The sequence below is a fragment of the Pelodiscus sinensis genome, chromosome 5 (genome assembly GCF_052426305.1).
Source record: "Pelodiscus sinensis isolate ZL-2025 chromosome 5, ASM5242630v1, whole genome shotgun sequence".
Lineage (NCBI taxonomy): Eukaryota > Metazoa > Chordata > Testudines > Trionychidae > Pelodiscus > Pelodiscus sinensis.
The window spans coordinates 94138170-94164158 of NC_143056.1; the positions used below are offsets into that span (position 1 = coordinate 94138170).

General features: G+C 41.3%; 2 protein-coding genes across 10 annotated transcripts in view; one reads left to right on the top strand and one right to left on the bottom strand.

The window, feature by feature from the left end:
• The window catches only part of ANO3 (anoctamin 3), a 371038-nt gene that overhangs the window by 297384 nt on the left and 47665 nt on the right, over positions 1-25989 (top strand). For all 8 annotated transcript variants that reach the window (XM_075927761.2, XM_075927758.2, XM_025185005.3 and 5 more), the window contains 2 exons: positions 1501-1597; positions 7123-7183. In XM_075927761.2, coding sequence (XP_075783876.1) covers positions 1501-1597; positions 7123-7183 — 158 coding nt within the window. The remainder of the gene's footprint in view (positions 1-1500; positions 1598-7122; positions 7184-25989) is intronic.
• Positions 8536-25320, bottom strand: MUC15 (mucin 15, cell surface associated). 2 transcript variants are annotated; one of them, XM_075927766.2, is made up of 5 exons: positions 25193-25320; positions 19440-20171; positions 16858-17013; positions 10238-10404; positions 8536-9973 (listed from the first exon to the last, which is right to left on the bottom strand). In XM_075927766.2, exons 2-4 carry the CDS (start codon positions 20131-20133, stop codon positions 10247-10249), a joined length of 1008 nt encoding a protein of 335 aa, XP_075783881.1. In that variant the 5' UTR covers positions 20134-20171; positions 25193-25320; the 3' UTR covers positions 8536-9973; positions 10238-10246. The 2 variants fall into 2 exon arrangements, with proteins under 2 accessions (XP_075783881.1, XP_006111561.2); XM_006111499.5 differs by having other exon boundaries at positions 8536-10404.

Genomic DNA, 25989 nt, shown 5'->3' on the forward strand with positions numbered 1-25989 from the left:
CTTTAATCTTTCCATTCATGTGCAGGTTTTTTCCATTCATGTGTGGAATATATTTTGTTATGTGCAGCGAGGCATGTGCGAGTGTGCATGATCAATAGAATCACAAAACCTACCTGTGGGTGCTCTACAAATCAACAGGGTGGCATTAGAATCAAGGTATTGAATAATGTGCCTAACGTTAAGAATGTGAGTAGTCCCAGGAGACTGCTCATGTACTTAAGCACCTTAGTGAGTTTCAGGGTCTTCTGAGGGCCACACTAATTGGATAGCTCAAGATTTATTTTTCAATCTGTAACTGAAATGTCATTACAATAATGGCTCTTGTTTTGTTTGTCCCCATAAATGATACAATTTGGGGGAAAATTTAAACACAAATACTCAAAATACAAGTGCTAGATGTTTTCCACCGTTTGCGCTCACCCTTCCCCAGTAAAACTAGTTGCCACCTGCTTTGGATGTTTTTGACTTTAAATATCTTGGGTGAAATCCTGGCTTTACTTTAGTAGATCTAACTTTTCTATTGACTTCACTGGGACTGGGATTTCACTCCTTGTCACTGTACATGTGCTTGGCCAGATCTTTCAGATTATGCAGATTGACATGGCTCCATTAATGTTGCCAGACCTAGAGTCTACACCAGCTCCCTGTGTTTTAAAGAGTGGCATAAATATTACTACAGGTTGAACCTCTGTTAACTAGGACTGTCTGGTCCAGCAACATCCATGATCCAATAGGACCACGGATGTTCCAGGACCAGAGAGTCCCAGTGGAAGGCTGGCAGCAGGGCAGCAGGGCTCCCAATAGCTGGGCTGCCTGGCATGTCCAGGAACCTGGCATCCCACATCGCGGCTGCCCGGAAGGTCTAGGAGCCCAGCACACTGCAGCTGGGTGCCAAGTACAGCCAGGAGCCTGGTATGCAGGGAGCTGGGCTGCCTGGCTTAGCAGGGAAGGTGGGGGGACTGGCAGGGCTGTGGGGCTGGCGAGGGGCATGGGGTGGCCAGGAGGCTGGCGGCTGATCCAGCTGGGGGTGCAGCCAGTAACAGGGGATCCTGAAATGACCTTCCCTGGTTCAGCAAAATCCCTCATCTGGGTCAGGTCCCAAGAGTGCTGGATCAGGGAGGTCCAATCTGTACCTAACTTGGCTAAATTTAAGGATAAGTAGTTAGTATTCTGGAAAGCCATGTGTGCTTGGCAGAAATAAGGACTGCAGTATTAGATCCAATTATGTTGTTAAATTTGCCTAGGGTCAAATCTTGTTGCTGCTGAAGTTGTTTGCAAAGCTCCTCTTTACTTCAGTGAGTAATGATTTGCTCTTAAATTAAATTGATTTACCATGATTTGCTCTTAAATTAAATTGATCATTAAAAATTAGATTTTTATTCGCCTATTTCATGGTCTAGGTATCTTACAAACAAATTAAGACTATAAATGGTGTCATTTAGATCTGGGAAAATGCAAGAAGCCTTTTTATAACCTTTATTTTACCATCTTTCTATTAAGCAAAGAGATCTGTGAGGCAAACGAAACCATCATGTGCCCTATGTGTGAACGCAATTGCACACTACAAAAACTCAACGAAAGCTGCATCTATGCAAAGGTAATTATTAGCTTTGTCCTGCAAGCTGATGCTATCTAAAAGTCAATTCTCTCTGCATAATGATTGCTGCTGTTACTTCTGCAAAGGCACCTCTACAAAGTGGAGATGCTCTGCTAACCTTTCAGTGACAAAAATATTTGCAACCTTTATACTCAAATAGTTTGTGTTTCATTAATGATGAAACAATCACAGCTGATTCTAAAAATTAGTGTCGGAGCACATTTTTTTTCTTACCTCTATTTTTGTCCATCTGAAGAAGCCCAATGATATAGCAAACCTTTCTGGTAGTGTTTTCTACTTTCCTGTATGATTAAGTTCTCGGGTTTTTTTTTTTCTTTTTCCCTTATAGTGTGACTGAATTTCTGTTCTTTTAAAGGATTTTTTTTATGATGGAAATGTATAATGGTCCTGTGGTTTGCTTTGTTTAACCAACCCAGCATAATGGTCTAACACAGTCTAATTTTCTGCTACAGGAAGCTGTCCCCCAAACACAAGCATTGACTGCTTTTAAATGCAAGCAATGTATATACATGAACACATAAATCAAGCCACTTTGGTTTGTATTATATTATCAAGGCTAAAAATAGTTTTTCTTTCTCAAAATAATTCTTGTTCAAAACTCAATATTCATAGAAATTTAAATGGCTCTGGCTTTAAAGCATAATAGTTAAAATTTGAAAAGAAATTTCAGTTTTTTAAAGAATTTTGAAATTTTGGTTTAATTTCAAAATGAAGCTAAATCAAAAAACAGAGAAATTCTTTATGAAAGAAAAATTCAAAATAATTTTAATCAAAACATTTCATACTGATTTTTAGTGTTTATAACATATAGTCTGGTACACAACAGAAATAATGCAAAATGACAAATAAATAGGTTTAATTTAAAAAATGTGGAAACTGGATGTTTTGATATTGTCGGAGCTTGGTTTTTTCCCCCAAAACAAAATGTTAATTGACTTGATGTTATGAAGTCTCTTGATTTTAAAGTTTCTTTTTTTGACAAAAAAAAATGGCTCCATCATTTTTTCTGACCAGCTCTAGCAATAAATCTTTCATCAGATGCACCCAAAACATTGTACAAACTGCTGGGCTGCCCATCACAGAAATGCATTCACCTATGGATTGCAGTTCTTTAACTGCTGTGATGTAGTAGGGGGTACCTTGCTGGTTGCTATGCTGGGTGGGCAGTGGGTTGTGAGTGACCTCCACTGGCTGCTGGCTGCAGCATGGCCCAGCGGGGCAGGGGATGAGTCAATATGCAAAGGGGCTTCGAACCTGTCTGACAAGTTATCTCCCAGGGAGTGGAACAATGGGAAGAAGGGAGGTGGAGCCCTGGCTGGGGGCAGGGCTGGAAGTGAGTTAATTAGGTTTCTGGTTGGTATCATGGAGGAAGCAGCCTAGGCAACGGGCTGGGTTCAGGGGCCCATCTCAAGGGGGGCTGAGGCATCCTAGGCCTGCCCTGTAACCAGATTACATCTGTGCTGTGCTGTATCCTGGAGAAGCAATAAACTCCCTCTATTCTACTGGCTGGTGGAGTCTGTCCGTGCCATTACGGGGGTGCAGGAGATGGGAAAACACCAACGTGCTGTCACAACTGCACACAACGACCTTACCCAGCAATTAACTGGAAGGGACACTACAATCACCAATATAGTAGTTTTGAATCATTTCATTTTAAGATCCTTGTTCCAGGAGAAAAGTTTTCTCTCTTTTATCTCTTCTATTAAAGATGCAGGTTTGGTGCTGTAAATATCACACACCGTTGTAAACTCCAGCCTGGGAGAGAGAACATTCCAAGCCTGAGCTAATTGCCACCCTCCCATGTCACTGAGTGGAGAAAATTGATGGGGCCAGAGGTGTAAGAGGGACAGTCCCGGTATCAAGAGAGGGAAATGCTTGTGAAGGGAAAATAGGTAGCTCCTCCCATGGGACTCCTTGGCACTGATTGGCCAGCTGGGTGAGGTGGGTGCTGATTGGCCAGCATTTTCCAGCTTCCAGGATTTCATCCTGCACAGAGGCCACATGGACCCTCTTTTGGCTCTATTTCAGCAGTCAACCCTTGGCACCAGAACTAGGAATGAGAACCCAAGCTGATAGATGCTGTGGGGTCTAACGGATATCCCATAAGGAGATTTGGAAGAAAATGTTCTCTCCTCAGTCAAATTGGCAGAGAATCAGGGAATTTTTTTGTACCTTCCTCACACCACCTGCAATTCACAGTGAGTTAATTAGGAACATGTATATTTCCTACCCATGATACTGGGGTGTCATTGCTCAAGTGGTAGATCTGACTTCACCAAGGTTCACTGTGAAGTTAATAAAGCCCTGGTGATTTCTTGCAAGGCTAGAGAGAGTGGGATGAAAATTATGCATTTTTCCTCCCCTCCCCTTTGCACATCATTTCCCTCCTGTTGATAAACAGATCCTAGAATCTGCAGAGAGCCCTATCCTTGTCTGGGAAGATGGATGATAATGCCGAGAAGATCCTAACCTGCTTTCTTATCTCATTTCCTCCATGCAGCCATAAAGAACACAATTTGGATCACGACATTTCTTTTGATAGTCCCCTTAAGAATAACATAGCCAATTAGTACCGGACTATTAATTTAAGGAGACAGAATGTAATTATTTAAGGTGTAATTTGGCCAGGACACCTGGGGTAATGCTCTTGTTCTTGAAAAAGATTTCTTTAACCATCAGTCAACACCTTGGTTTTATGGCTTTGTCTTGCTTTCAGCAGTATGTTGCCCTATAGTACACGTCCTGACTCACCAGCACTGCTTTCTGTAGCTTCTCACTTCTATGCAGACATCTCCAATCAAGAGACCCAGCCAGCTCAGCCCACTCCTGCTTAGCTTTAGGATAAAATCCTAGTTTGATGTGGTTCTAAGACTACAGGTCCAAACTTCTCAGGTCATTCTAAAGAAAATGCATGAGAAACCTACATGCCAGAAACCTACATGCTATTCAAGCAAGGTCTGAGCAGTAACTTTTTTGAGGTTCCTTCTGCATTTCCTCAGAAAGGTGAATTGTTTACTGCTGCCTTTATTGTACAGATTACTCCCAACCTGCTTGCATTAAAAATCTGGAGACACTTGTCTATTTTATTGACTTGCAAAATTCTGTAAACCCTGCCACTTTCATTTTCTATTCAGATTTTCAGTCTCATAAAATACTTTGCTTGTATGTTATTTTTAATATAAAGAAAAACAAAGCCAAAAGCATATTTGCATACAAATTTCACACAGTTATATCATTCATAAAATGAGCATATTATACTTGCTGTTAGGCATTAGATAATAACCTTTCAATTTTTTTCAGCAATTTAAAATAAACAGAGTACTATATACTAAAAAACGTGCCTGTTTAATGACTCTACTCCATATTAAAAGTGTTTGCATTCAAGAGAAAATAAAACATACTGGCAAGCAATACAGTATTTATGCTTTTTCAACTTTTTCCCCTGAATTTATAAGTGACAAGGATGTTGAGAGGTTTTTTAATATTTAATTATCTTCCCTCTTACAAAATATCCTCTCAGTGTTTATTTTCTAAAAGCAGATGCAATAACAATGGCAGTCTTTCATTTGAAAAAAGGTAAATTTGTCTGCTTTATAGGACTGAGCCAGTAACTGAGACAACCCCAGTGACAAAAGAAGGCAGCTATTATGTGTGATACTTTTGCTAATAGGAGATGTGTAACTCTCAATCCTTTAAATATCCCATAACCCTTGAGTCCTCACAAGCATAGCATTCCTGATGCCACAATATATTCTGTTAAAGGGCCCAATATTGCAAACCTTTATTTCTCTTAAATGGATCTTATCCAACCTGTCCCACTGAAATCAATAATCCCACCCTCATGAATAAGGATTACTTGAAGAAGTAAGAGTTGCAAGATGGGGCCTTACACTATGAACAAAATCAACAGTAATTAAACTTCAGAGGGGTAGCCCAGTTAGTCTGTAACTGGAAAAACTTAAAAAAACAATGAATAGTCTATCATCACCTTAAAGACTAACAATAAATGTAGATGGTATCATGAGCTTTTGTGAGTACAACCCACTTCTTCAGATGTTTTTTACATTTTTCCAGTAATGAAACTGTAATCTAAGTTGAAGTATTTACTAAAACGAAGCTATTCTCATTTGAAACAGAGAAAATACTCAAATATGCTCAAGACTTGCATTAGTTATTAAAACCACTTATGAGATCTTTTCTTTTTGTTTTTTTCTCTATTTCCCCTATTTGGTAGTGTGGGGGGGGGGGAGGAATCAAATGTTCCTGTGCAGAAATTCTCTCTCACAGGTTTACTCCAATAAAAAGCAGTAATCTATCATCTTTCAAGAGAAACTTTAAACCTGAGGGCCTGATCATTGGTGCTCACCAAATATTCTATAGCATTTTTTCACTAAATACATTTCTGCCCTTTACCACTGGCAGTTGACTACCTAAAATCCCCCTTCAGTAGGAAATATTATTCTTCACCACAGCCTCCGTATGCTGTTGCCTACTACGACTTGCACACAGTGACTCTAGATTCATATTGTCAAAATGTCTGTATTTCTATGGTGGATACAATGAACCATGAACTATATACAGAGGACATATTTGGGACAACACATCCCTGTGGAGCATTCAGACTGACATAGGCATGTAACCATTTTCAATTACAATTTATTCACCATCCACTGTGAGCTTTGAACTTTGCAGATAAAACAAAAGCTGTCCCAAAGAGTTTACACTGCAGGTAAAAAATGGACAATAGGCAACAAACAATAAAGAGATTGTGAAGCAGAGAAAGTTTTGCCTATCTTAGTACTATAATTACTTCATTTTTACATTAATTTTTATTAATATCTGGATGGCTTTATTCTTCATTTTGAGGGTAATTAGGATTTATAGATTTGTTAAAAGGAAAGGAGGGATTTAGAGGAAGAGCATAGAGGCCTGATAGACCAAGTGAGACAAGATATCCATGCATGGAGTTAAAAGTAAGGAAAAAAGAAAGAAGGGAATGAATAAACAGCAAGGGGCATTCATGGGAGAGAGGGAAATAGAGATAAAAGTGGGTAGGTATGAAGGCACGATTTAAGTTGTTCAGGCCCTAAAAATCTAGGACAAGGAGCTTAAATCAGATGCAGCAGGTGAAAGGAAATCATGGAAGAATTTAAAGACCCGGTTAGATGTGGTCAGAGTATCTGGCAAGAGGACTAAGTTTTGAGACCATATGTTAGACTCGTTAAAGGTGAATGAGTGATAATTGCAGTGAAAGATGATCCAGGCCTGCATATGCAGTGGGAATTAGGGGGCATGAATGGAATTGCACATGCAAATGCTGATGTATGCACCTTTTATGTGGGATTAGAGCTTCCTATTTATATGCCTGTATTTTGGGGGTTAAAACCTGTAAAGCACTTTGGGATCCTTTTTTGGAAGGGAGAGGAAGATACTAAATGAATATAGAGGTTTTATTATCATTAAATATTATTATTATTTATTTTGGTGTTTTACTTTTTGCATAGGTTACACATTTGTTTGATAATGGAGGGACTGTCTTCTTTGCTATTTTTATGGCAATATGGGGTAAGTCCATTTTCCTTCCTTTTACAGTTGCCTATTCATTGTAGAGTGGTTTGGAGCTTAATATAATTTTAAACAAGTAATATCCATGTTTATTTATTTTTCCTATTTTCACCAAATCGGTGTTTGTACTACTGGGAAATTTAAAAAAAATTCCACCACTAATTTAAGTTCAGAATGCAATGACTGTAGAAAAACAAGGCCTTTAATCCTATTATTTATGTCACCCGAGCAGAGCCTCCTTGGGGGTCCACTCACACAGGTTTAGGGCCAAAATCAGTTTCCAATGTAGAACGCTGTAAGATTAACAGATTTTAAGCTTGTAGGAGAAGGTTATTTAAAGAGAATTAAAGGCAGGTCAGAGAGTTTAGTGTTAACTATTAACAAGAAGATTTCAAATACAGGCAGTCCCCGGGTTACATGGATCTGACTTACATCAGATCCCCACTTACAAATGGGGTGAGGCAACCCGGCACTAGCTGCTTCCCCCCAGCAGACCAGGGAGACGCGAAGCTAGCGCCCCCCGCCCCTCCCCAGCAGACCAGGGAGACGCGGAGCGGCTTTTCTCAGCAGACACTTCAGCTTGAGAATAAAGGACTGAGGGAAGTGAGGTGTGGGAGAATAAAACTGAGCTCTGGAAAAATGTTTGGCTAGAGTTTCCCCTACAATATGTACCAGTTCCGACTTACATACAAATTCAACTTAAGAACAAACCTACAGTCCCTATTTTGTACGTAACCCGGGGACTGCCTGTAATTATTCTCTTCTTGGAAGGCCTTTGCATTCACTATGACATCATGCTCAAGACCAGGAGGCATCAAACAAACAATATATGCTCAGAGGCAACTTAAGAACAGGCGTTACCATCAAGTAACCTTTCTTTGATAAAAGAAGACAAATGCAGTTATTGCAGCACTGAGAGCCTGATCCAGTGAGCTTTTGCTGCAGTTGATATGGGTTTGCAATGGGAAGTCAGTAGCAATATTAGAGAGTATAAAGATTAGCATGCTATTAATATCTGAGATAGATGGATAGATAGTTCTTCCTGTGAAAGTTCTGTATATTTGTACCCTGGGACTTTAACATTGGTCCCCACAGAGCGTGGCCTCTATTCAAACCAATACTATATCATTGTGGAGAGGATATTTATGTACAGGGATTTCTCACTCTCACTTCAGCAAGTGCAAAGGGAAAGAGAAGGAATCTTAACAGTGCTAATCCACAGTATATGGTAGAACATCACTCATGTTTTGATGCCTTTGTTGGAGAAAACAGACATGCAAACAACGTAATAACTACCAAAAAAGGGATGATCAGGAGGGGACAATAGCAATGAAAACATCTGGAGTGTGCCCTTGTAATGTTTGCCTCTGTGTCCATTCATAGTTACAGCCCCACCTTGCTGATGTAGACTCACAACACTTCTTATGATTTAATATATGATGCCCCAAATACTTTTCATTCATAGCCACGTGGTTTGTCCTTCTGTGCACAATATGCTGTCCATGTACGTTTGTTAGCCATCACTCAGGTACTGCTTGTTTCAGTTTTCGCTTAGTATGAATGTCCAGTATAATGAAATACTCTCCAGAGCTTTTCTGGTTCCTCCACTGATTCTAAGGCTGCTTTCCTGCTTCCTCTGATGTAGACAGCATTGGTAGCTGCATGAATGGCCCTCTAGTAATGACTTTCCAGTCGTTGGTTCTGTGTAAATCCTCTGACACTCTCTAATGCAGAAATATAGTTGAGGGAAATTATATTCCTTCTTATGGTCAAACTCCTGACAGTCCAGGCTGCTTTGGAAACAGAACAGTGATGGGAAATTTTAATTTTGTTTCCCATTAGTCATGGTTCCCTTATATGCTCAACTATATTCATTTACATTAGATTATCACAGTTGCAGATGAATGAAATTTAATATTTTTTTTCCTTGTGAACTTAACACACACTTGGCCAGGTTCTCAGCTCATGTTCATGGGTATAATGCCATTAACTCCCCCAAAGTGTCCACTCTTGACAACACACAGTAAGATCCACAGCAATAAATATATGTCCTATGCAAACATTAGGACACTTAATCTTCGAGAACCATAAGCATCAAGTTGTTCTTACAAATCATATTTTGCCTTCCTAAAGCTTTTATGTCTTTAGGCATCTTAGGTGGCTCTAAACAGATACATTATGCTATTATTTTGAATATCAGCTCCATGATTTTTAGTCTCTTGCTGAATGAGCAAGAATTTTAAACTAGTCTGTAGTTCTCTGGATCCTTTTCATATTTTTTCTCCAAGGAGAATTCATTTCTTCCACAGAGTCCATCCCAAAATATGCTGCATCATTTCTATAGCTCCTAACCTGCAATGCAGATAATAGACCAACTAGTGCAGAGGAGGAGAAAGTGTTGACTATGCTTCTCTTTATTCTTGTGCTCTCCCTTCTGTAGTAACTGTAAGCAAATTCTCTTCATGTTTAAACAGTAATTCACTTTTGGCTGGCAAATTGCAAGCTATCATTAATGTAATTAAAGCCAGTGCCCTATAGCTTTTTCTGTCAAGAAGATGAAAATATCAAGGTGGGGAAAAAATCCCCTGAGCTGCAGATCTGATGGAAATGACATTTGAAGAAAGCAGCTTCTTATCATGGCAATTTTGTCTTGATGCGAATCTTTCCTTAGAATCCTGGTCATATTTTTCTCTGTTTACATGTTTGCAACCTCGACTGAAGCCAATAGAATTTGCCCAGGTATAACACACAGGATTTTGCCCGTTTCTGCGCAGCTTGCCAATATTGTTTCTAAAAAAATAGCATAGTGCCTTTTAACACTGAAGCAGATTGAGCACTCAATTAGTTTAATTACAAACTGGGACGGATGTCCTGTGGCGTAGCAGTGTATGTCTGGTATGTGTTAATATATTTTGCGATTTCAGATATGCTATCCAAAGCCTTTCAAGTTAATAGCCATAGGATTATTTCAAGGTAAATAAACTTGCTATGTATATAAAAAACAAGGCACATCGAAGATAAACGAGTTTGTAATCTGAAGCCAGCAGACCTTACCCCCTGAGATTATGCTGGGGGTTGAGATGAAGTCAAGTTGCCCATTGGAATGCCATCATATGGTTTTCCTTTGCTGTTCTGTGCTGCCGACTCATTTGTTGTGCTGGGATTGTAGTAAGACAAATCACCAAGGCTCACATCATAAGATGAATTCTCTAATCGGAGAACTGGAAAAATACATCATGATTATTTATAGTGCTTTTCAAATAGTGCTTATCAGTGCAGTGTTTGAGTTCCTCAATATTAATAAATGTAGCCTTGCAATGCTTGAGGAAGAAAAATGTTGAGGAACTGAGACACAGAAAGATTCAGGGACCTGATTCAAAGCCCACTGAAGTCAATAGAGGAACTTTTATTGACTTCAATAGGCTTTGGAGTGGGTACTCGTGACTTGCTCACACAAGATGCCTGTAGAAGAGTCAAGAATAGAACCTAAATATTTTAATTACCTGTCTGGTTCCTTAGCAACAAGACCATATTCTTCACTCAAAGATAAATACTTCAAGCTAATATATGACTAGATTGAATCAAATTGGACTATAGTATATTAATTCTCTTTCCTATTTCTTAACTATCAATAAAATGATCAAAACAGCAACATTTTGTTCTTTGGGAGATCTGAATGTAAACCTAAAAAAGTCAGAAAATGTCTGCACATGAATAGTGCTAGTGATTTTACACTGGAGTTTGGTTTTAATGTTCACGGCTATGTGTATCTAAAACCGTTTGTGTCCAAAATATATACTGTGTAGTACTGCTTCGCTGTTCTGCCAGGACTGATCAGTGTTTAGCCATCAACTATCATAGGGTATGTCTACACTACCCCGCTAGTTCGAACTAGCGGGGTAATGTATGCATACCGCACTTGCTAATGAAGCCCGGGATTTGAATTTCCCGGGCTTCATTAGCATAAGCGGGGAGCCGCCATTTTTAAATCCCCGCTGCTTCGAACCCCGTGTAGCGCGGCTACACGGGGCTCGAACTAGGTAGTTCGGACTAGGGTGCCTATTCCGAACTACCGGTACTCCTCGTTTCACGAGGAGTAACGGTAGTTCGGAATAGGACCCTAGTCCGAACTACCTAGTTCGAGCCCCGTGTAGCCGCGCTACACGGGGTTCGAAGCAGCGGGGATTTAAAAATGGCGGCTCCCCGCTTATGCTAATGAAGCCCGGGAAATTCAAATCCCGGGCTTCATTAGCAAGTGCGGTATGCATACATTACCCCGCTAGTTCGAACTAGCGGGGTAGTGTAGACATACCCATATATACCAGGAGTGGGCAATAATTTTTAATGGGGGGCCACTCGAAGATTTTGGAAAGTGCTCAAGGGCCACATTTCTACTAATGGGGCTTGGGGGCTGGTTGGGTACAGAAGGGAGCTTGGGGCAGGAGACTGGATGTAGGAAGGGGTGTGAGGTCTGAGACGGAATGTCAGTGAAGGAGTGGGTTGTGATCTGGGACAGAGGCTGGGGAGCAGAATCCAGGAGGGAGTGGGGGTGCAGAAGAGGATTCTGACGTAGGGGAAGTGTATAGGAGAAGGTCTGAGAGGGAGTTGTGACCTGGGGGAAAGAGGTGCAGAGGTTTTGGGTGGTGGCCTGGTGTGGGGGGAAGAGAGCGAGGATGCCAGAGGCAGGCTCTGGCTGGAAGGCACTTACCTAGGCAGCTGCCAGCCAGCAGCCCTACGGGAACCTGAAGGCTGCAGTCTCAAGCTACTTCACTTGGCTCTGCTCGGGACAGGGTGAAGGAGTGGGGAGAGGGTGGGAGGGAGGAGGCTTCAATGGCTGCCCCTGCCACCAGCAAAACATCTCAGCTGCTATTGGTTGGAAACTGGCCAATGAGTGCTAAGAGATTTTGTTGAGGGGTGGAACAGAGCACAAAGGCTCCCTCCTTGCTCCTGAACAGCCACATTTAAAGTGGCTGTCGCTGCCCTGTGCTTAAGGGACCCAGTGAGGCAGCTGCAGGCTGGATCTGGTGGCTAGCGGGCTGGATCCAACCCGCTGGCAGCCTCTTGCCCACCCCAATATACACTTACATGCGTCTTTATAAATTGTTTTGCCTACAAAGTGCATTACTGAGCTGCACAATTCATGATGGCCCTGCTAATAACAGTTTTACAGATCATAGAGAATAAACCAGCAAAGTATCGGCAACGGAAAATAATATATATGTTTAGAAATGTTCATCCATCTCTCTGTGAGTCTCACTGTCATTTAGGGGCCCCACCACTAGCCTCTGCCAGGCTCCCAGAGCTGTCCCCAGCTCCCAGCCTCTGGTTCCTCTGCAGGCAGGGTACTTCTCTGGCACTGCAGAAGCTGCAGAGGAACCGGAGACTGGGAGCTGAGGCAGACAAGGAGTTGCTAAGCACAGGGATAGGAGGCTGAAGATGGAGCTTGGGGCCAGTTTTTCCCAGAGCACCCATGGAGTTGCTGCTGAGGGGGACCATGGATATTGCTGGACAACAGAATCTCAGATTACAGAGGTTCATCCTGTTCTACTAATAATGGAATGACTATGCATGCACAACCTCTCTGCACATGAAGTATTGGGGTGCTGGAAGAAGGCTTGCTGGAAAAAGTAAGTTCCTCTTTAAGGGTTAGAGAGCCAGGGAGTGACCACTTCAGCATGGGGAAGCTGACCCATCCTCCTCCCAAGTGTCCAGAAGAGAAGGTTGACTATATAAGTCCATAAACTGCAAGAAAAGCCCCTTCTTCAGAGGTCTGGGATGGAATTTTCCCCTCACTGCCAGAATGGCCAACTTTAAGTATTTGTGGGAGGGAGTACTGTCTTCCCCACAGCATGTTCCAAGTGTCTCAGTAGGAGTGAACATGAAACAAGAGTTAGGATATGATGTTGCAGCTCTTTGTAAACATGGGACAAATGGCCAGTGCAGGTACTCTGTAGGAACAGGATATATTGATCAGATAAAATGGATTGAGAAAGGGTTGAAGAAGGTATTCTTTATAGAAACAGAAATGGGGAGTCAGTTCAGGACTCTTGTGACTGGTATGGCTGCCAACCAACTCATCTATCCTTTATAGTCCTCCCCTTAAGCCTCATTCAGGTGTGTGGGAAGGTGAGGTCCCAGCAGCAGATTGGCTACAATGGGTAGGGGGAAGAACTGACAGAGGCTGTTTGGGTACATACTGAACTGATTATGGAATTACCTGCACCATATACTTATCTCTCCAGGTACTCCCAGGCATTTAAGAATAAAATTGTGGCTTAATTAAACCACATTCAGTATCTCCTCTCTTACTTCTAGTATCGCCGGGCAATGGCTGTGTATTCCAAATTATGGTTCTCCTATGTAGATTACAGTGTAGGTGAACTTAAGAATGTAATTCTTAATGAGTTGAGATTTTAAATATAGAGTGAAGGAAATTTAATCACTTTTCCTGAATATTTTGAATATGGGAACACTTTTTTTTTTATACAGGCAGTCCCTGGGTTACGTACAAGATAGGGACTGTAGGTTTGTTCTTAAGTTGAATCTGTATGTAAGTCAGAACTGGAGTCAGCCGCTGCTGAAACTGATCAGTTTCAACCGCAGCTGAATCTGGATGCCAGTTCTGACTTACATACAGATTCAACTTAAGAAACCCAGGCGTCCCAAAGTCAGCTGCTGCTGAAACTGATCAGTGGCTGATTCCAGGAAGCCTGGGGCAGAGCAACTCTGCCTCGGGCTTCCTGTAGTCAGCGCTGGTCAGTTTCAGCAGCAGCTGACTTGGGGACACCTGGGGCAGAGCAGCTGGGGTGCTGCTGGGTTGCTCCAGTAGCGCGGCTCCTCGGCGCTACTGGAGCAACCCAGCAGCACCCCAGCTGCTCTGCCTCATGCGTCCTGATTCAGCCGCTGCTGAAACTGACCAGCAGTGGCTGAATCAGGACGCCTGGGGCAGAGCAGCTGGGGTGCTGCTAGGTTGGTCCGGAGCGGCGCTGCGGGACCAACCCGTCAACCCCCAGATGCTCTACCCCAGGGGTAGGCAAGAAAAGCCTGGTCTGCTGGGGGGGGCACTAGCTGTCCCCCCCCCCCAGCAGACCAGGGAGACGGGGGTGGCGGGACCGCCCAAGTCCTCCATGGCTTTTCTCCGTCTCCCTGGTCTGCTGACCTGGGAGACGCGGAGCAAAGCTGCAGAGCACGCGGGCAGCGGGACAGTCCAGGCGTGCCGCGGCTGTCCCACTGCTGGCGTGCTCCGAGGCTTTGCTCCCCATTTCCCTGGTCTGCTGGTCAGACCAGAGAGGGGGGGAGCAAAGCCTTGGAGCACGCCTGCAGCGGGACAGCTCAAGCGCGCCCGGGCTGTCCCACTGCGGGCGTGCTCCAAGGCTTTGCTCCCCATCTCCCTGCAGACCAGGGAGACGGAGAGCAAAGCCGCAGAGCACAAGGGCAGCGGGACAGTCCAGGCGCGCCGCGGCTGTCCCACTGCTGGCGTGCTCCGCGGCTTTGCTCCCCATCTCCCTGGTCTTCTGGTCAGACCAGGGAGATGGGGAGCAAAGCCGCGGAGCACGCCAGCAGTGGGACAGCCGCGGCGCGCCTGGACTGTCCCGCTGCCCGCGTGCTCTGCGGCTTTGCTCCGCGTCTCCCAGGTCAGCAGACCAGGGAGACGGAGCAAAGCCGTGGAGGACTTGGGCGGTCCCGCCACCCCCGTCTCCCTGGTCCACTTTGCTCCCGGGCAAACGAGCAAAGCTGCCCAGGCGGTGGCTTTGCTCTGGTGTCCCTGGTCTGCTGGGGGTGTCCAGCGGCTTTGATGGACCCCCCCAGCAGACCAGGGAGACCGGGAGAAGCTTTTCTCACCCCGGAGGACACGGGTGGCGACCCGCCGCCCGTGAGCTCCGGGGCGAGAAAAGCCCCGTTCGTAAGTCGGGGACTGCCTGTACTATACAGGATGAGTGTTGGGTGGGAGTGTACATGTGTTATCTCAAATTTCTAGATAAATTTCAGATTTGTTTGCTGTTTAGGAAAAAATATGTACTGACATGAAAAAATCAAAATAATAATAGTCTGAACACAGCATGTTTCAACAAATGGAAAAAAGGGTTCTGGAGGTGTTGCATTAATACTTATGCATAGGCTATATTTTCTTAAACACTGGAATCTATTTTCTATCAGAGAAACCGAAGAAAATGTGTTTGGCTATGTTTCATATAAATAATTTATATCTCCGTGCTGAAATGTTGTCTTGTGGTTGGTTTTATTGATTATATGAGGCAATGAAGATTTAAAAAGCTCTTTACACTAGACAAAGAAGTATGACAAATTAATGTGTTGAGTGCTAGATGCTTGTGAAGTATTTGCTAGTGGTGTTCTATAGCAGTTAATTGTAGTTAGTGTATCTTATTAATATTCTTCTTTTATTACAATTTATCATTAATTTGTGAGCATGGATATTCTGGGGGTACGGAAGCTCTGAAAACACATGAATAATATCCTCCTGGATTCATTTATGGTGAGTGAGGGAAGGGAACTGGACTTTATAATCTCTCAAGGTCCCTTCTAGTTTTAGTATTCAATGATTCTAACTTGGTTCAATTATACTGATTGGTAATGACTGCTGTTCTTTTATCTTGGTAATTGTACAAATTCCACTAGTATGAACTTATCCAAGTAGGGTCAAGGTGTTGCATGTTGTTTAGCTAATTTGTATCTATGAAAAGATATTAAGGTCTAAGGGGAGTATCTTCACTGTACAGTGAAACCTGTATTTTAGTCCAAACTTCCTTACCATCCACACAGCAAAAACCTGTGACATTGAGCTAGAGATGCTTTATGCCCAATATAACTATTACCCAGATAGTGGTATGGTTCAAAGAAGAAGTTCTGTTTTAATTTAGGCAGGTACCCACTAACTTTGCAGTGAGGACACAGGCAAAATTGTTTCAATGCTGATAGTACCCATCCCGCATTTCCCTCTGAAGGACAGACAAATCCTTCCACAATTGACAGAGAAACCGTCCTAGAGTGTCTCATCACAACGAACTATGGGATCTGACATATGACAGGACATGCTGACTATTGCAGAACAATGAGAACATGATATATAGGGGGTGAGGCTTTGATGTGGGATGCTTGCACCTGAGCTAGACTAAACTGGATTAACTATGCAGAGTAAGGATGTTAAATAGTTAACCAGTTAAATGAGCATTTATCCACTTAACTGTTTTGACTCAGCTCCTGCCACATTGCCCTGCCTCAGCCTCGACTGTGGGGTCCTTCTCTGGCCATGAGATCCTGTTGTCCAGCCCACTGCCAGGTCTGCTCCAGGCTGGTGCAGCTGGCCTCCACTGAAGTTCACTGCCTAGGGTCAGTTAACCAGTTAACTGGTAAGCATACAGGTAAGCCTTTTGCTTATTGGTTAACTGGTTAATACCCTAGTACCGAACAGACATACTGTAAGATCTTTTTCTATAAAAATTTACCCAATATTAAAAGAAAAATCCTCTCTCCCCTGCTTATGAATACTGAGAAGCTCTGAATATACTTCAAACCCCTTTGCCAAACTGAAAAATCTAAATAAAAAATAATATAAACATTCTCATTGTCTTCCAGGGTGCAAAAATGTCATGTCAAGAGTTCTGTGCAGAATGGAAAAGTCCTTCTACTCTCGGAACATGTGTAATATTCTTTACCTGGTTCACTCCTTGGGTCATCATAAAGTCGCTGATGAGAAAATGAGTCAGGCTTTCTCTTTGTACATAGAAAGTACCCAATTAGACCAATTAATGCAGATCCTAGAATGGCTCCTACAATCGCACCAAACACCACTCCTGCGCTGTGCTGATTCTCTGAGAGGAAGAAAAAGGATAAAGAAATTATTCAAATAAAAATGTTTAACTCTGTAGAGCCAGATCTATAACTGACATTTTACATGAGTGGAGAACCTGGCCCACTGTGACAAACTTTACTTTACAGGCAATAGTTAAGTCAGCCCCTCAACAGGCAAGGAAACATTCATTTCTCTTATTTACAAGTGGGGAAACTGTGGCACAAAAAATGTCTTAGTATCACTTTTCCCAATCAAACAAGTATTTGACTTACAGCTGTGTATAGAACCCAGGAGTTGTGGTTCCCAGCCACATGCTCTAACCACAAAGCTCTTTGATATCTTTGATATAACAAGTGTAAGTATATAGATCAAAGTATGTGGATAACCTGAAAAAAACTTAAGCAGTGAATAGTCCTGCAGCCCCTTAGAAACTAACAAAACATATAGATGGCATCATGAGCTTTTGTGGGCACAGCTCACTTCTTCAAATAAATGGAGTAAATGGGTCACAATGAATGCTGTAAAAGGATCATTTGAAGAAGGGGGTTTTCCCACGAAAGCTCATGATGCCATTTACATATTTTGTTAGTCTCTAAGAGGCTGCAGGACTATTTCTTGTCTTTTAACTTTTTTTAGTTACAAAGTAACACGGCTACCCCTCTGAAACTATATAAATAACCTGTGTTTTTTGGGTGTCTCTGCTTTTGGGTGCCCAATTTTGGAGACATTTTGTTAGGCATCCAAAATCAGAAACGTAGACAACACTGTACCTTTTTTAGTTTTTCAGGTAGCAAAATAATTTTTTTCTCTCCAACATTTTTCTTGTGTTTTATAAAACTTTTCTTTGCATTTTGACCTCTCTTGGTTGAACACCCTTTTTCAGAATCACTTTAGGCAAAAAGTCCTGATACACTGTAAATATTACAGCTTTAAAGAGATGCTTGAAAGTGTGACAATGCTTTTCAGGTTTTAGTGCAGACTGTACTGTATATGCTGGAATAACATTTCTGTCCAATGTGAAAAGCCTGCAGGGAAATTAATTATATAAAAATGCAATGTCTTCTAATCTTCTTTTCTCATTCACTGAAGCTCCAATCAGAAAGAGCAGAATAGAGAAGTGATATTTTTGCTTTTATATTGTATTGTTTCCCTAGACTTATCCAAATTGGTAGTAATAAAATACAAGACAGATAATCCATTTGGTATTATATACAAATTGAAGGTTTTAGTCACAAAAGTATCCTTTACTCTTAAGCAATGATTAATTTATTGCTTTAAATATGTAGAGCATGGCAATTCTACCGATCTATTTCATATATGCAGAAGCTGAGAAGATGAGGGGGGGAAATTGGCACATTCATCAAACCCTGCCTTAAATTTTCTGTGCAAATAAATGGATAACTAAATGAGCAGAATTTAACACAAAACAAAACTCATAAATTTAATTAGTTTGAATTCAAACTGATGCAATCAAAAAAACAAAACAATTTTCGGTGGACCATTCAACAGAAGTAGATCCAACTTGAATGGTGCTCTGGCTGAATCAGTCTGCTAGGAATATTCCAGTGATAGCTTCTACATACCAATATAGTTCAGAAACAAGATATTTGCCAATATGCCAGTTCACAAATACCACAGTCCTCTGATTAAACTGGCCTCGGATTACATGAGTTCTCTAATTAATTCACATATCCGCTATAGACTTCCTGTGTAACCTTGGATAAGTAACTTAGAGTATCATTTTCCAAAGTACTTAAGAGTGGCTCTTAAGCTCCAACCCCACTTGCAAATGTTACCATTAATCTCTTTCTGTGCCTCAGCTCCCCATTTGTAAAATTAAGACAATAGTGTTTTCCTTTCTCCTTCTGAATTTTGTTTAGTTAAATTGTAAGGTCTTTGGGTTTGAAAATATTTCTTACTATGTATATAGGCAATTATTATCACAATGTATCTATGATCTTAGTAGGATATCTAGGTTTTACTGTTTTATTTCATTCTAGTTGGGATTGGTCCTGCTTTGGGCAGGGGGCTGGACTTGAGGACCTCCTGAGGTCTCTTCCAACCCTATGATTCTATGACTCTAACCCTCCACCACTAAATGGTGTCCTCAAGACTGCTGCTAAATACCAAATGAAATCTGGCAATGCAGTTCAAAATTGCTGCAGAGCAGCCCAGGACATATGACTTCTTGTTGAAATTGAAATAAATAAAAAAAGTATTTCTGCCTGTGCTTTCAGCTAACCCCCAGAAATACGGAAATGCATGAAAATCATACTTGGCAAAATTACCTACACTTTATTGAATTTCAAAAAAAATTTCAGGTGAGGTCTATTTTTATCTGAAGCAGTTCACACATCTTTACAACTTCCCAAACATTGTAATCATTTTATTGCTCAGTATTATTACTTTATTTCATTTTTGTTGTTGTTGTAATTAAACTTTTACCTTCGTTGGGTTCTTTTGGATTTGATGGGAATGTGGAATGGTTGGTGAAATTCTGGTGTACATTTGTGGTCTTTGAAATTGTTTTAAAGTCTGTTGTGACATTGTCACTGTTGGCTGTGGAGAATGTGGTCAGTGTATTTGATGGACTATTTGTGGAGGAGACTTCTGTGGAGTTTGTTAGAGTGCCTTTAGTGAAGATTGTTGCAGTAGAACTGGTATAATTGACTGATGTGATATTTTTGAGTTCTGTGTTCCGTGGTATACCAGCACTTGTAGGCAGGTTGCTCGCGGTCACTGTGGGAAAGTCACTTGTGGTTATGGATATTGTTGAAGATGCTGGGATTCTGTTGGTGGTAGAGTTATTTATGGCATCCGGTAAGCTATTAGTTACATACCAAGACAAAGGTAACAATGTGCCATTAGTGGATCTATGAGGTACACTGTTGCTTTTAGTGTTATTTTCTATTACTGGACTTGTTGTTGTTTCATTCTTATTGGTCATTGATGGTGTGACATGGCTTGTAGTAGAAGGAGTTATTCCTTTAGTTCCATTAAGAGTTAGCTGCTGCGAAGTTCCTTGGTGTGTGGATGGAGTCATATCTGTAGTTGAGGTATTGTTTATGTAACCATTGCTTCTGGTCCACCATAAACTAGTCGGCAATAAAATAAGGATAATTCCACTGGAAGGCAACATGGTATTGACTTTGTGGTTTGTTTCTTTATGTAGAGAGCCTGAAAGAAGTTAAAAGGTTTGTGATTTAGTGTATTATGTGGAACTGAAAGTTGGATAACGAAGACACAAACATGTTCATGAAAAGATATAGCAACTTGATACAAGAGAAGAAAAGTTCTGTAGGTTCCTACAGATATGTCTACACTTCAGTTAAAGAATTGTAGCTGGCCGGTGTCAACTGAGTAAAGCTCAGGCTGAGTGAGCACTGTCAACTGGTAGTGTAGACAGTCAGATCCATGGTTTTGTGAGTGGGGAGAGTCCCAGAGCTGAAGCTGCAGCTGAAGCTCAAACATCTACACCGCAGTTGTACAGCTCCGGCCCCATGAGCCTAATTCAGCTGACACAGGCCAGCTGTGGGAGTTTAATTGCTGTGTACACCTTGATGAAGGGTTGCGTGTTGAGAACATAACACTCCTGACTAATAATTGTATTCTCTCAAAGCAATACTGTTGAGCAACAAAGCTTTTGCCATGTTTCCATAGGCAAAGCTATATACTCCTGTCCATTCTACAGCTCAGTCTGTAACAGCTTGCTATTACATGTGTACAAGGACCAATGCCTAAAAGGGTATGCTTTCTAGTCAGAAAGTAGCACCCAACAATACGTGAGTAACAGGGGCATGGCAAGGCCAACAAGCTATGTAATAGAACCTCTATGTTCTGTGTTCCCATCCAAAGCGGTATAGTAATTGTTGCAATTAGCCTTTGGAAGTGATGAGTTCCCTTACATATTTTGTGACCTTGTGGGGGAGACCATCACACGAATATAGCTGCGGCCAAGGATTTGTGACAGTTCGGCCGCTGAGCTAGCCCATGGAATTTGTGAAGCAGTGTTTCTTCTGTGCCCTGACTTTCAAGTGTTCGGACAAGGAGCAGCAAGAATTCTGATCCCCAAACACTTGGCTTGTTAGGCAGACATATTGGAATATGCTTATCAGGCTTTCTATAGTAGAGGCAGCTTGAGGTCATACAGTCATTACTTCTCAGACATCGCAGAGTCAAATGTGTAGGTCAGTGCTACTTTCAATAGCATTCTACTTCCATTCTACTTCCACATGTTTTATTGCCTGTAGGATGGAGACATGTTGCCTAAAAGTAGTCACTTGTCCCCTTCCTCTTTCACCCCTCAGCTCCACTGTCTGGCTTATTTTCCTTTCACTTTTGTAAATCTAACTGTGGGATTTTCTACCACTTTCATCCTCTCTGCATAGCAAGGAAGAGGGGATGAGTATAGGGACTCTATCTGTGGCCACTGGAAGAAGTCAGCTTGTCTCTGTCACCCGCCTTACAGGGACTTCTGTAATTTGACAGATGATATGATTCATTTCAGCTATCAACCAATGAACCTGGTCGTAGGTCTGACCAGGGGTGTTGACAGCCTCCGTGGCAGGTGTATGGGAGGGCAGGTGTATGGGAGGCGGTGCCTCGATCAGAAGAAGCAGGGCCCAGGGCAATCTGCCCTCCTCACCTCCCAGAGTTTGGCACGGACTCCCCAGAACTCAGAGCTAGTTGGAGCACGCAGCACAGCACTCCAGGGGCTGATTTAAAGGGTGTGGGGTTCTGGCTGCTGCTGCTGCTGCTGCTCTAGCAGAGGTGGCAGCTGACAGCTCCGGGCCCCTTTGAATCACCAGGCCGCAGGACAACTGGTCCCTTTGCCTTCCCCATTGGTGGGCCTGAGTCTGACCCTGCTCCCTTTGCAGTCAGTGACTGAACTCCCATTGCTTTCAATGCATACAAGATGTATGGCCCAAGAATGGAATTTGTATTTAGGTGTATTTGTAGGAATCACCTTTCAGCAATCTGTTTATAAATATTTTTTCCACTTTGGTAAATTGATCAGTCTCCCAGTATAGGTTGATCATCTGCCACGTGGGATTCATATTCCTTAGTTATTCCATTAAAAATACAACTTAGAAATGTTGGGGGGGTTTTATTATTATATTATAGAAATAAGTATTTCAGCTTAGAACTAATCTTTGGGTCTGGAATCACAAATCTGTAACAGGCAACTGACACAATTATGTTAATGAAAGTTGCTTTGTTTTCACTATACCTGTGTGCAAGGATATTTTTTCCAAAATGGCAATAATTAATAGATTTATTAAAAGTGTAATAAATAAAACTTTAAACGAGCTTTTACCAAGCTTTCAAATATTTGCTTTCATCTTGAAAGTTCCATTGTTTTAGCTCACTGGCATAACCCCTTTTTCCTTGTATCAGTAGCCATGTCATTACTGAACAAAGTGAGTTTTGTCATATTTCTTATTTCACCTTGACTGTAATTTGAAACTACCAAGGGAAATTACTAACAGTTCACTTTAACTGCACCTTTCATTTCAGTCTCATAATGGTAAAGAGTCAGCATCCTTTCTCTGTGGTTTTTGTGATTTCCTTAATCCTGTAATTTTCTCCTTGGGGGAGAAAAAGAGAATAAACTTGCTACAAAGTGTTTTTTTCTTTTATAGTGGCTCTAAGGCTATATTTAGGTTACCTTTCCTGGAAGCCCTTGGTGCCTAATAATTAACTGATCTTTTTTTAGTGTAGCATTAAAATTCAGATCAGAAACAACACTGCAGCTCTAGAAAGCCTCCCGTTGTCCTTAAATATGCAAACAATGGTATTATAGAATAACTGCAATTATTGCAGCTTCAAAACTTCGGAGTGGCTAAAATCTGATGAATAGAAGATTAGCCAGAATCTAAAGAATTTTCCAGTTGGCTTGAGCCACTAATTGTAAAATATTTGTGAAAGGAAAAATGATCTGATGTGATGATTCTAATCTTGCTGACACCTGTATAAATCAGCAGTAACTGAAATCACTACGGTCAGTCTAGGGTCAAAGCAATGTATATGCTATTAAAATCAGACTCTCTGACTTCATTATGGTCCCAGTCCTGCAATGACATGTGTGCATGCCCTGTCCCTGTGTGAAGCCCCACCAAAATTAGTGGGGCGCATAAGCATCCATCTCCAAGACCTTGCGGGATCAGGCCCTACAGATGGAGCAGCTTTTTAAATGAACCATTTGACATTGGTAGTTTGTCTCTTCAGACCTGAGTACAATTTTGAACAAGGTTTGGGCTTATCACAGGTTTTAACTAGTTTTATTTTCTTAAAACTGAAAATGCAGGAAAAGAGCTAGTAAAAATCCTTGCCGTGGTGTGGTTAATAAGAGTGAAAGCACTGACTTTATTTTATCGACCTTAATGGCTAAATTCATACCGTATATGGCTTCTCTGCTACATTCATATGTGTACATATGATGCACACTCAGTGAAATCCTGATTTCATGAAAGTCAATGTCAAAATTCCTAGGATATGCCTACACTGCAGCTGCAGTGATGCCTCCCAGCCCACATAGACAGACTCAGGCTAGCTCTGCTTCATCTCACATGTAAAAATAGCAGTATGTCCATAATGGAGCAGTTTGTGCCTTGAGTTAGCACCTTGTGCTTAGACTTAGGGTTTGCCCCCTCTCCTCCTCCCCTCCTCCCCCCGTTGCTATTTTTAGCACACTGGCTCAGATAGAGCCATCATGATTTTTTCTACCCTCCCAGCTGCAGTCTAGACATACCCGTCTTGATTTCACTGGGATCAGGATTTCCACCACAGTCTTTCTGGTAAGACTACTTTGATTTTATCATCTGAATTCAATTGCTTCCTTCTCTTTCTGATTTGAGTATCTCTGCTGTTATTTATTTATGTCCCATTATAATAGAGTAAAACGGCTTAGTGGAGTCTGAGGAGGAATGTTATTTTATATTAAAAAGTCATTCAAAGTGAATGACACACACTTATTTTCAGCTTGGTATATAGAAGAATTTGCATGCATCACTCCCACTGACCAATGACAGAAGTTATACACGCGTCAACAGAAGAATAGCTATCACAGTTATTTTCTTATGAGGCTGTGATACAACTATCAATTCAAGGTATTTTTGTTAAAAGTATTAATTAATAGAGCTTTACACTATTTTTTTATACGCCTGTATTTGGAAACAATATTGATTTGTATAGGAAACCAGGACATGATCACAAGAACGCCAGTTACATATCTCTAGTCCCGTAAAGAACACAGTTTATATATCTGGGGCATTCTAATTGTTCCTTGGTCTATGTTGTGCCTTCTAAGCTTAATCAAAGCACATTGTTTATTTTAGCACTGGTTCAAAACAGAGTAAAGGAATGTAAAATTATTATATTTCCCTGTGTGTAATATATATGCAATATTTTATAAAATTAAAATATATATATATATATATATTTGCAACTGACAGTCTTGGGATTATATTGGATAGTGGCACTCATGTCTGTTTCCTTGATAAATTGGATTGTTTTCCAAGGATTTTTCTGTTAAATGCCGTGAACAAATAAAGAAAACCTCTCTTTTTATTGTTTATTTTGGAGGAGAGGTGCATATGTTTGGGTTTTCCAGTTATTTTTATCCAAGAAACATTTTATAATTATTTTTGCAGTGCTTGCATTCCTAAAAACACGTCTTTTTAAAATTCAGTTACCGTTTTACCTCTGCAAATAGCTGGCAACTAGATCAGAATTCAATTACACACTTTCCTATGTACTCTCAATATAGATAGACTCAAACAGGTAGTTGTAATCTAGCAATGCTTCCTATAGCAAATCAGTATACTGGGTTTCTTCTAAATGTATACAAAGTTCCACAAGAGTATTTATGTCAATTCCCAGACTGATCTCATTAACAGCAAATCCTAAATTTACTTGCTAAAATCACTTCTTAAAAGTGCAGGAAAATCAAGTGTGAGCAAACTTCAAACTACAATGATATATTTTTTTTCTCTTTATGGTTCTTGCATCTCTGCACATCTTTACTATTAAATCTTGGACTTACTGGCCCAAGTCAATTTGTTTGCCAATGTTTTCCTCATAGGGATAGTTTTGATATGAGTTTGGTTTTCCAAGCCCTACATTCACTCAGATATCTTGTAAAAAAATCAATACTGCTCTGATTATTTGGTCAAATTCATTAACAAAAATGCACTTACCTTTTAGCTCTACAGTCTAAGCAAGTAGGTGTGAAATACTGCTGTGGCACAGAGTGCAATAAGTCTAGTGAACACATTAGAATGCAGGTACTGTAAATGTGACAGTGTTGTGCTCATCAGGAATGCACTATAGAAACGAAACTAGGTGGGGCTGTATTTCCCTGCCTGTAATAGAACACCTGAGAACCAGACTGACCTGCTTCTTGGTTGTCTTTGTTAAGAGCTAGCATTACTGAGTTCACAGAAATTACAGCTCTCGTTGTAAAGTGGGTGGACAAGTACCCATTGATTCTGTGAAGTTTACAAAATCTGACTTTTTGAGAAAGGTATCAAATGTCTATAAATTACATGGAGAATTGGTCTTCTGTAAATTAGATAGCAAACATTTTAATAAAAAGCGCTTTGCTACTGTATTCCAAACTGAAATAGTCAGCCTGTGGTACTCCTTGCAAGAGGATGCTGTGAAGGCCAAGACTCTCTAAAAGGGTTAAAAAACCTAGATATAAGTTCCTGGATGATAGATCTATCAATAGCTATTAGGCAGGATGGGCAGGAATGGTGTCCTTAGCCTGTTTGTCAGCAGCTGGGCATGGGCGACAGAGGATGGATCAGCTGTTCTGTTCATTCCTTGTGGGGCACTTGATATTGGCCACTGTCAGAAGACAGGACACTGGGCTAGATGGAGCTTTGGTCTGACCCAGTCTGACCATTCTTACGTTCTTAGGGTTTGAAGAGCTGTGTTTGTAGAAGTTGAATAAACAAAAGTTTATTATACTATGGCATATTCCTAATATACA

Excerpts from the sequence above, each read along its gene's own strand:
- MUC15 (XM_075927766.2), bottom strand. The coding sequence starts at position 20,133 with ATGTTGCCTTCCAGTGGAATTATCCTTATTTTATTGCCGACTAGTTTA. Across the intron at positions 17,014-19,439 it reads TCCAAAAGAACCCAACGAAG|AGAATCAGCACAGCGCAGGA; the intron begins GTAAAAGTTTAA and ends TCTTCCTCTCAG. Across the intron at positions 10,405-16,857 it reads TGACCCAAGGAGTGAACCAG|TTCTCCGATTAGAGAATTCA; the intron begins GTAAAGAATATT and ends GTATTTTTCCAG.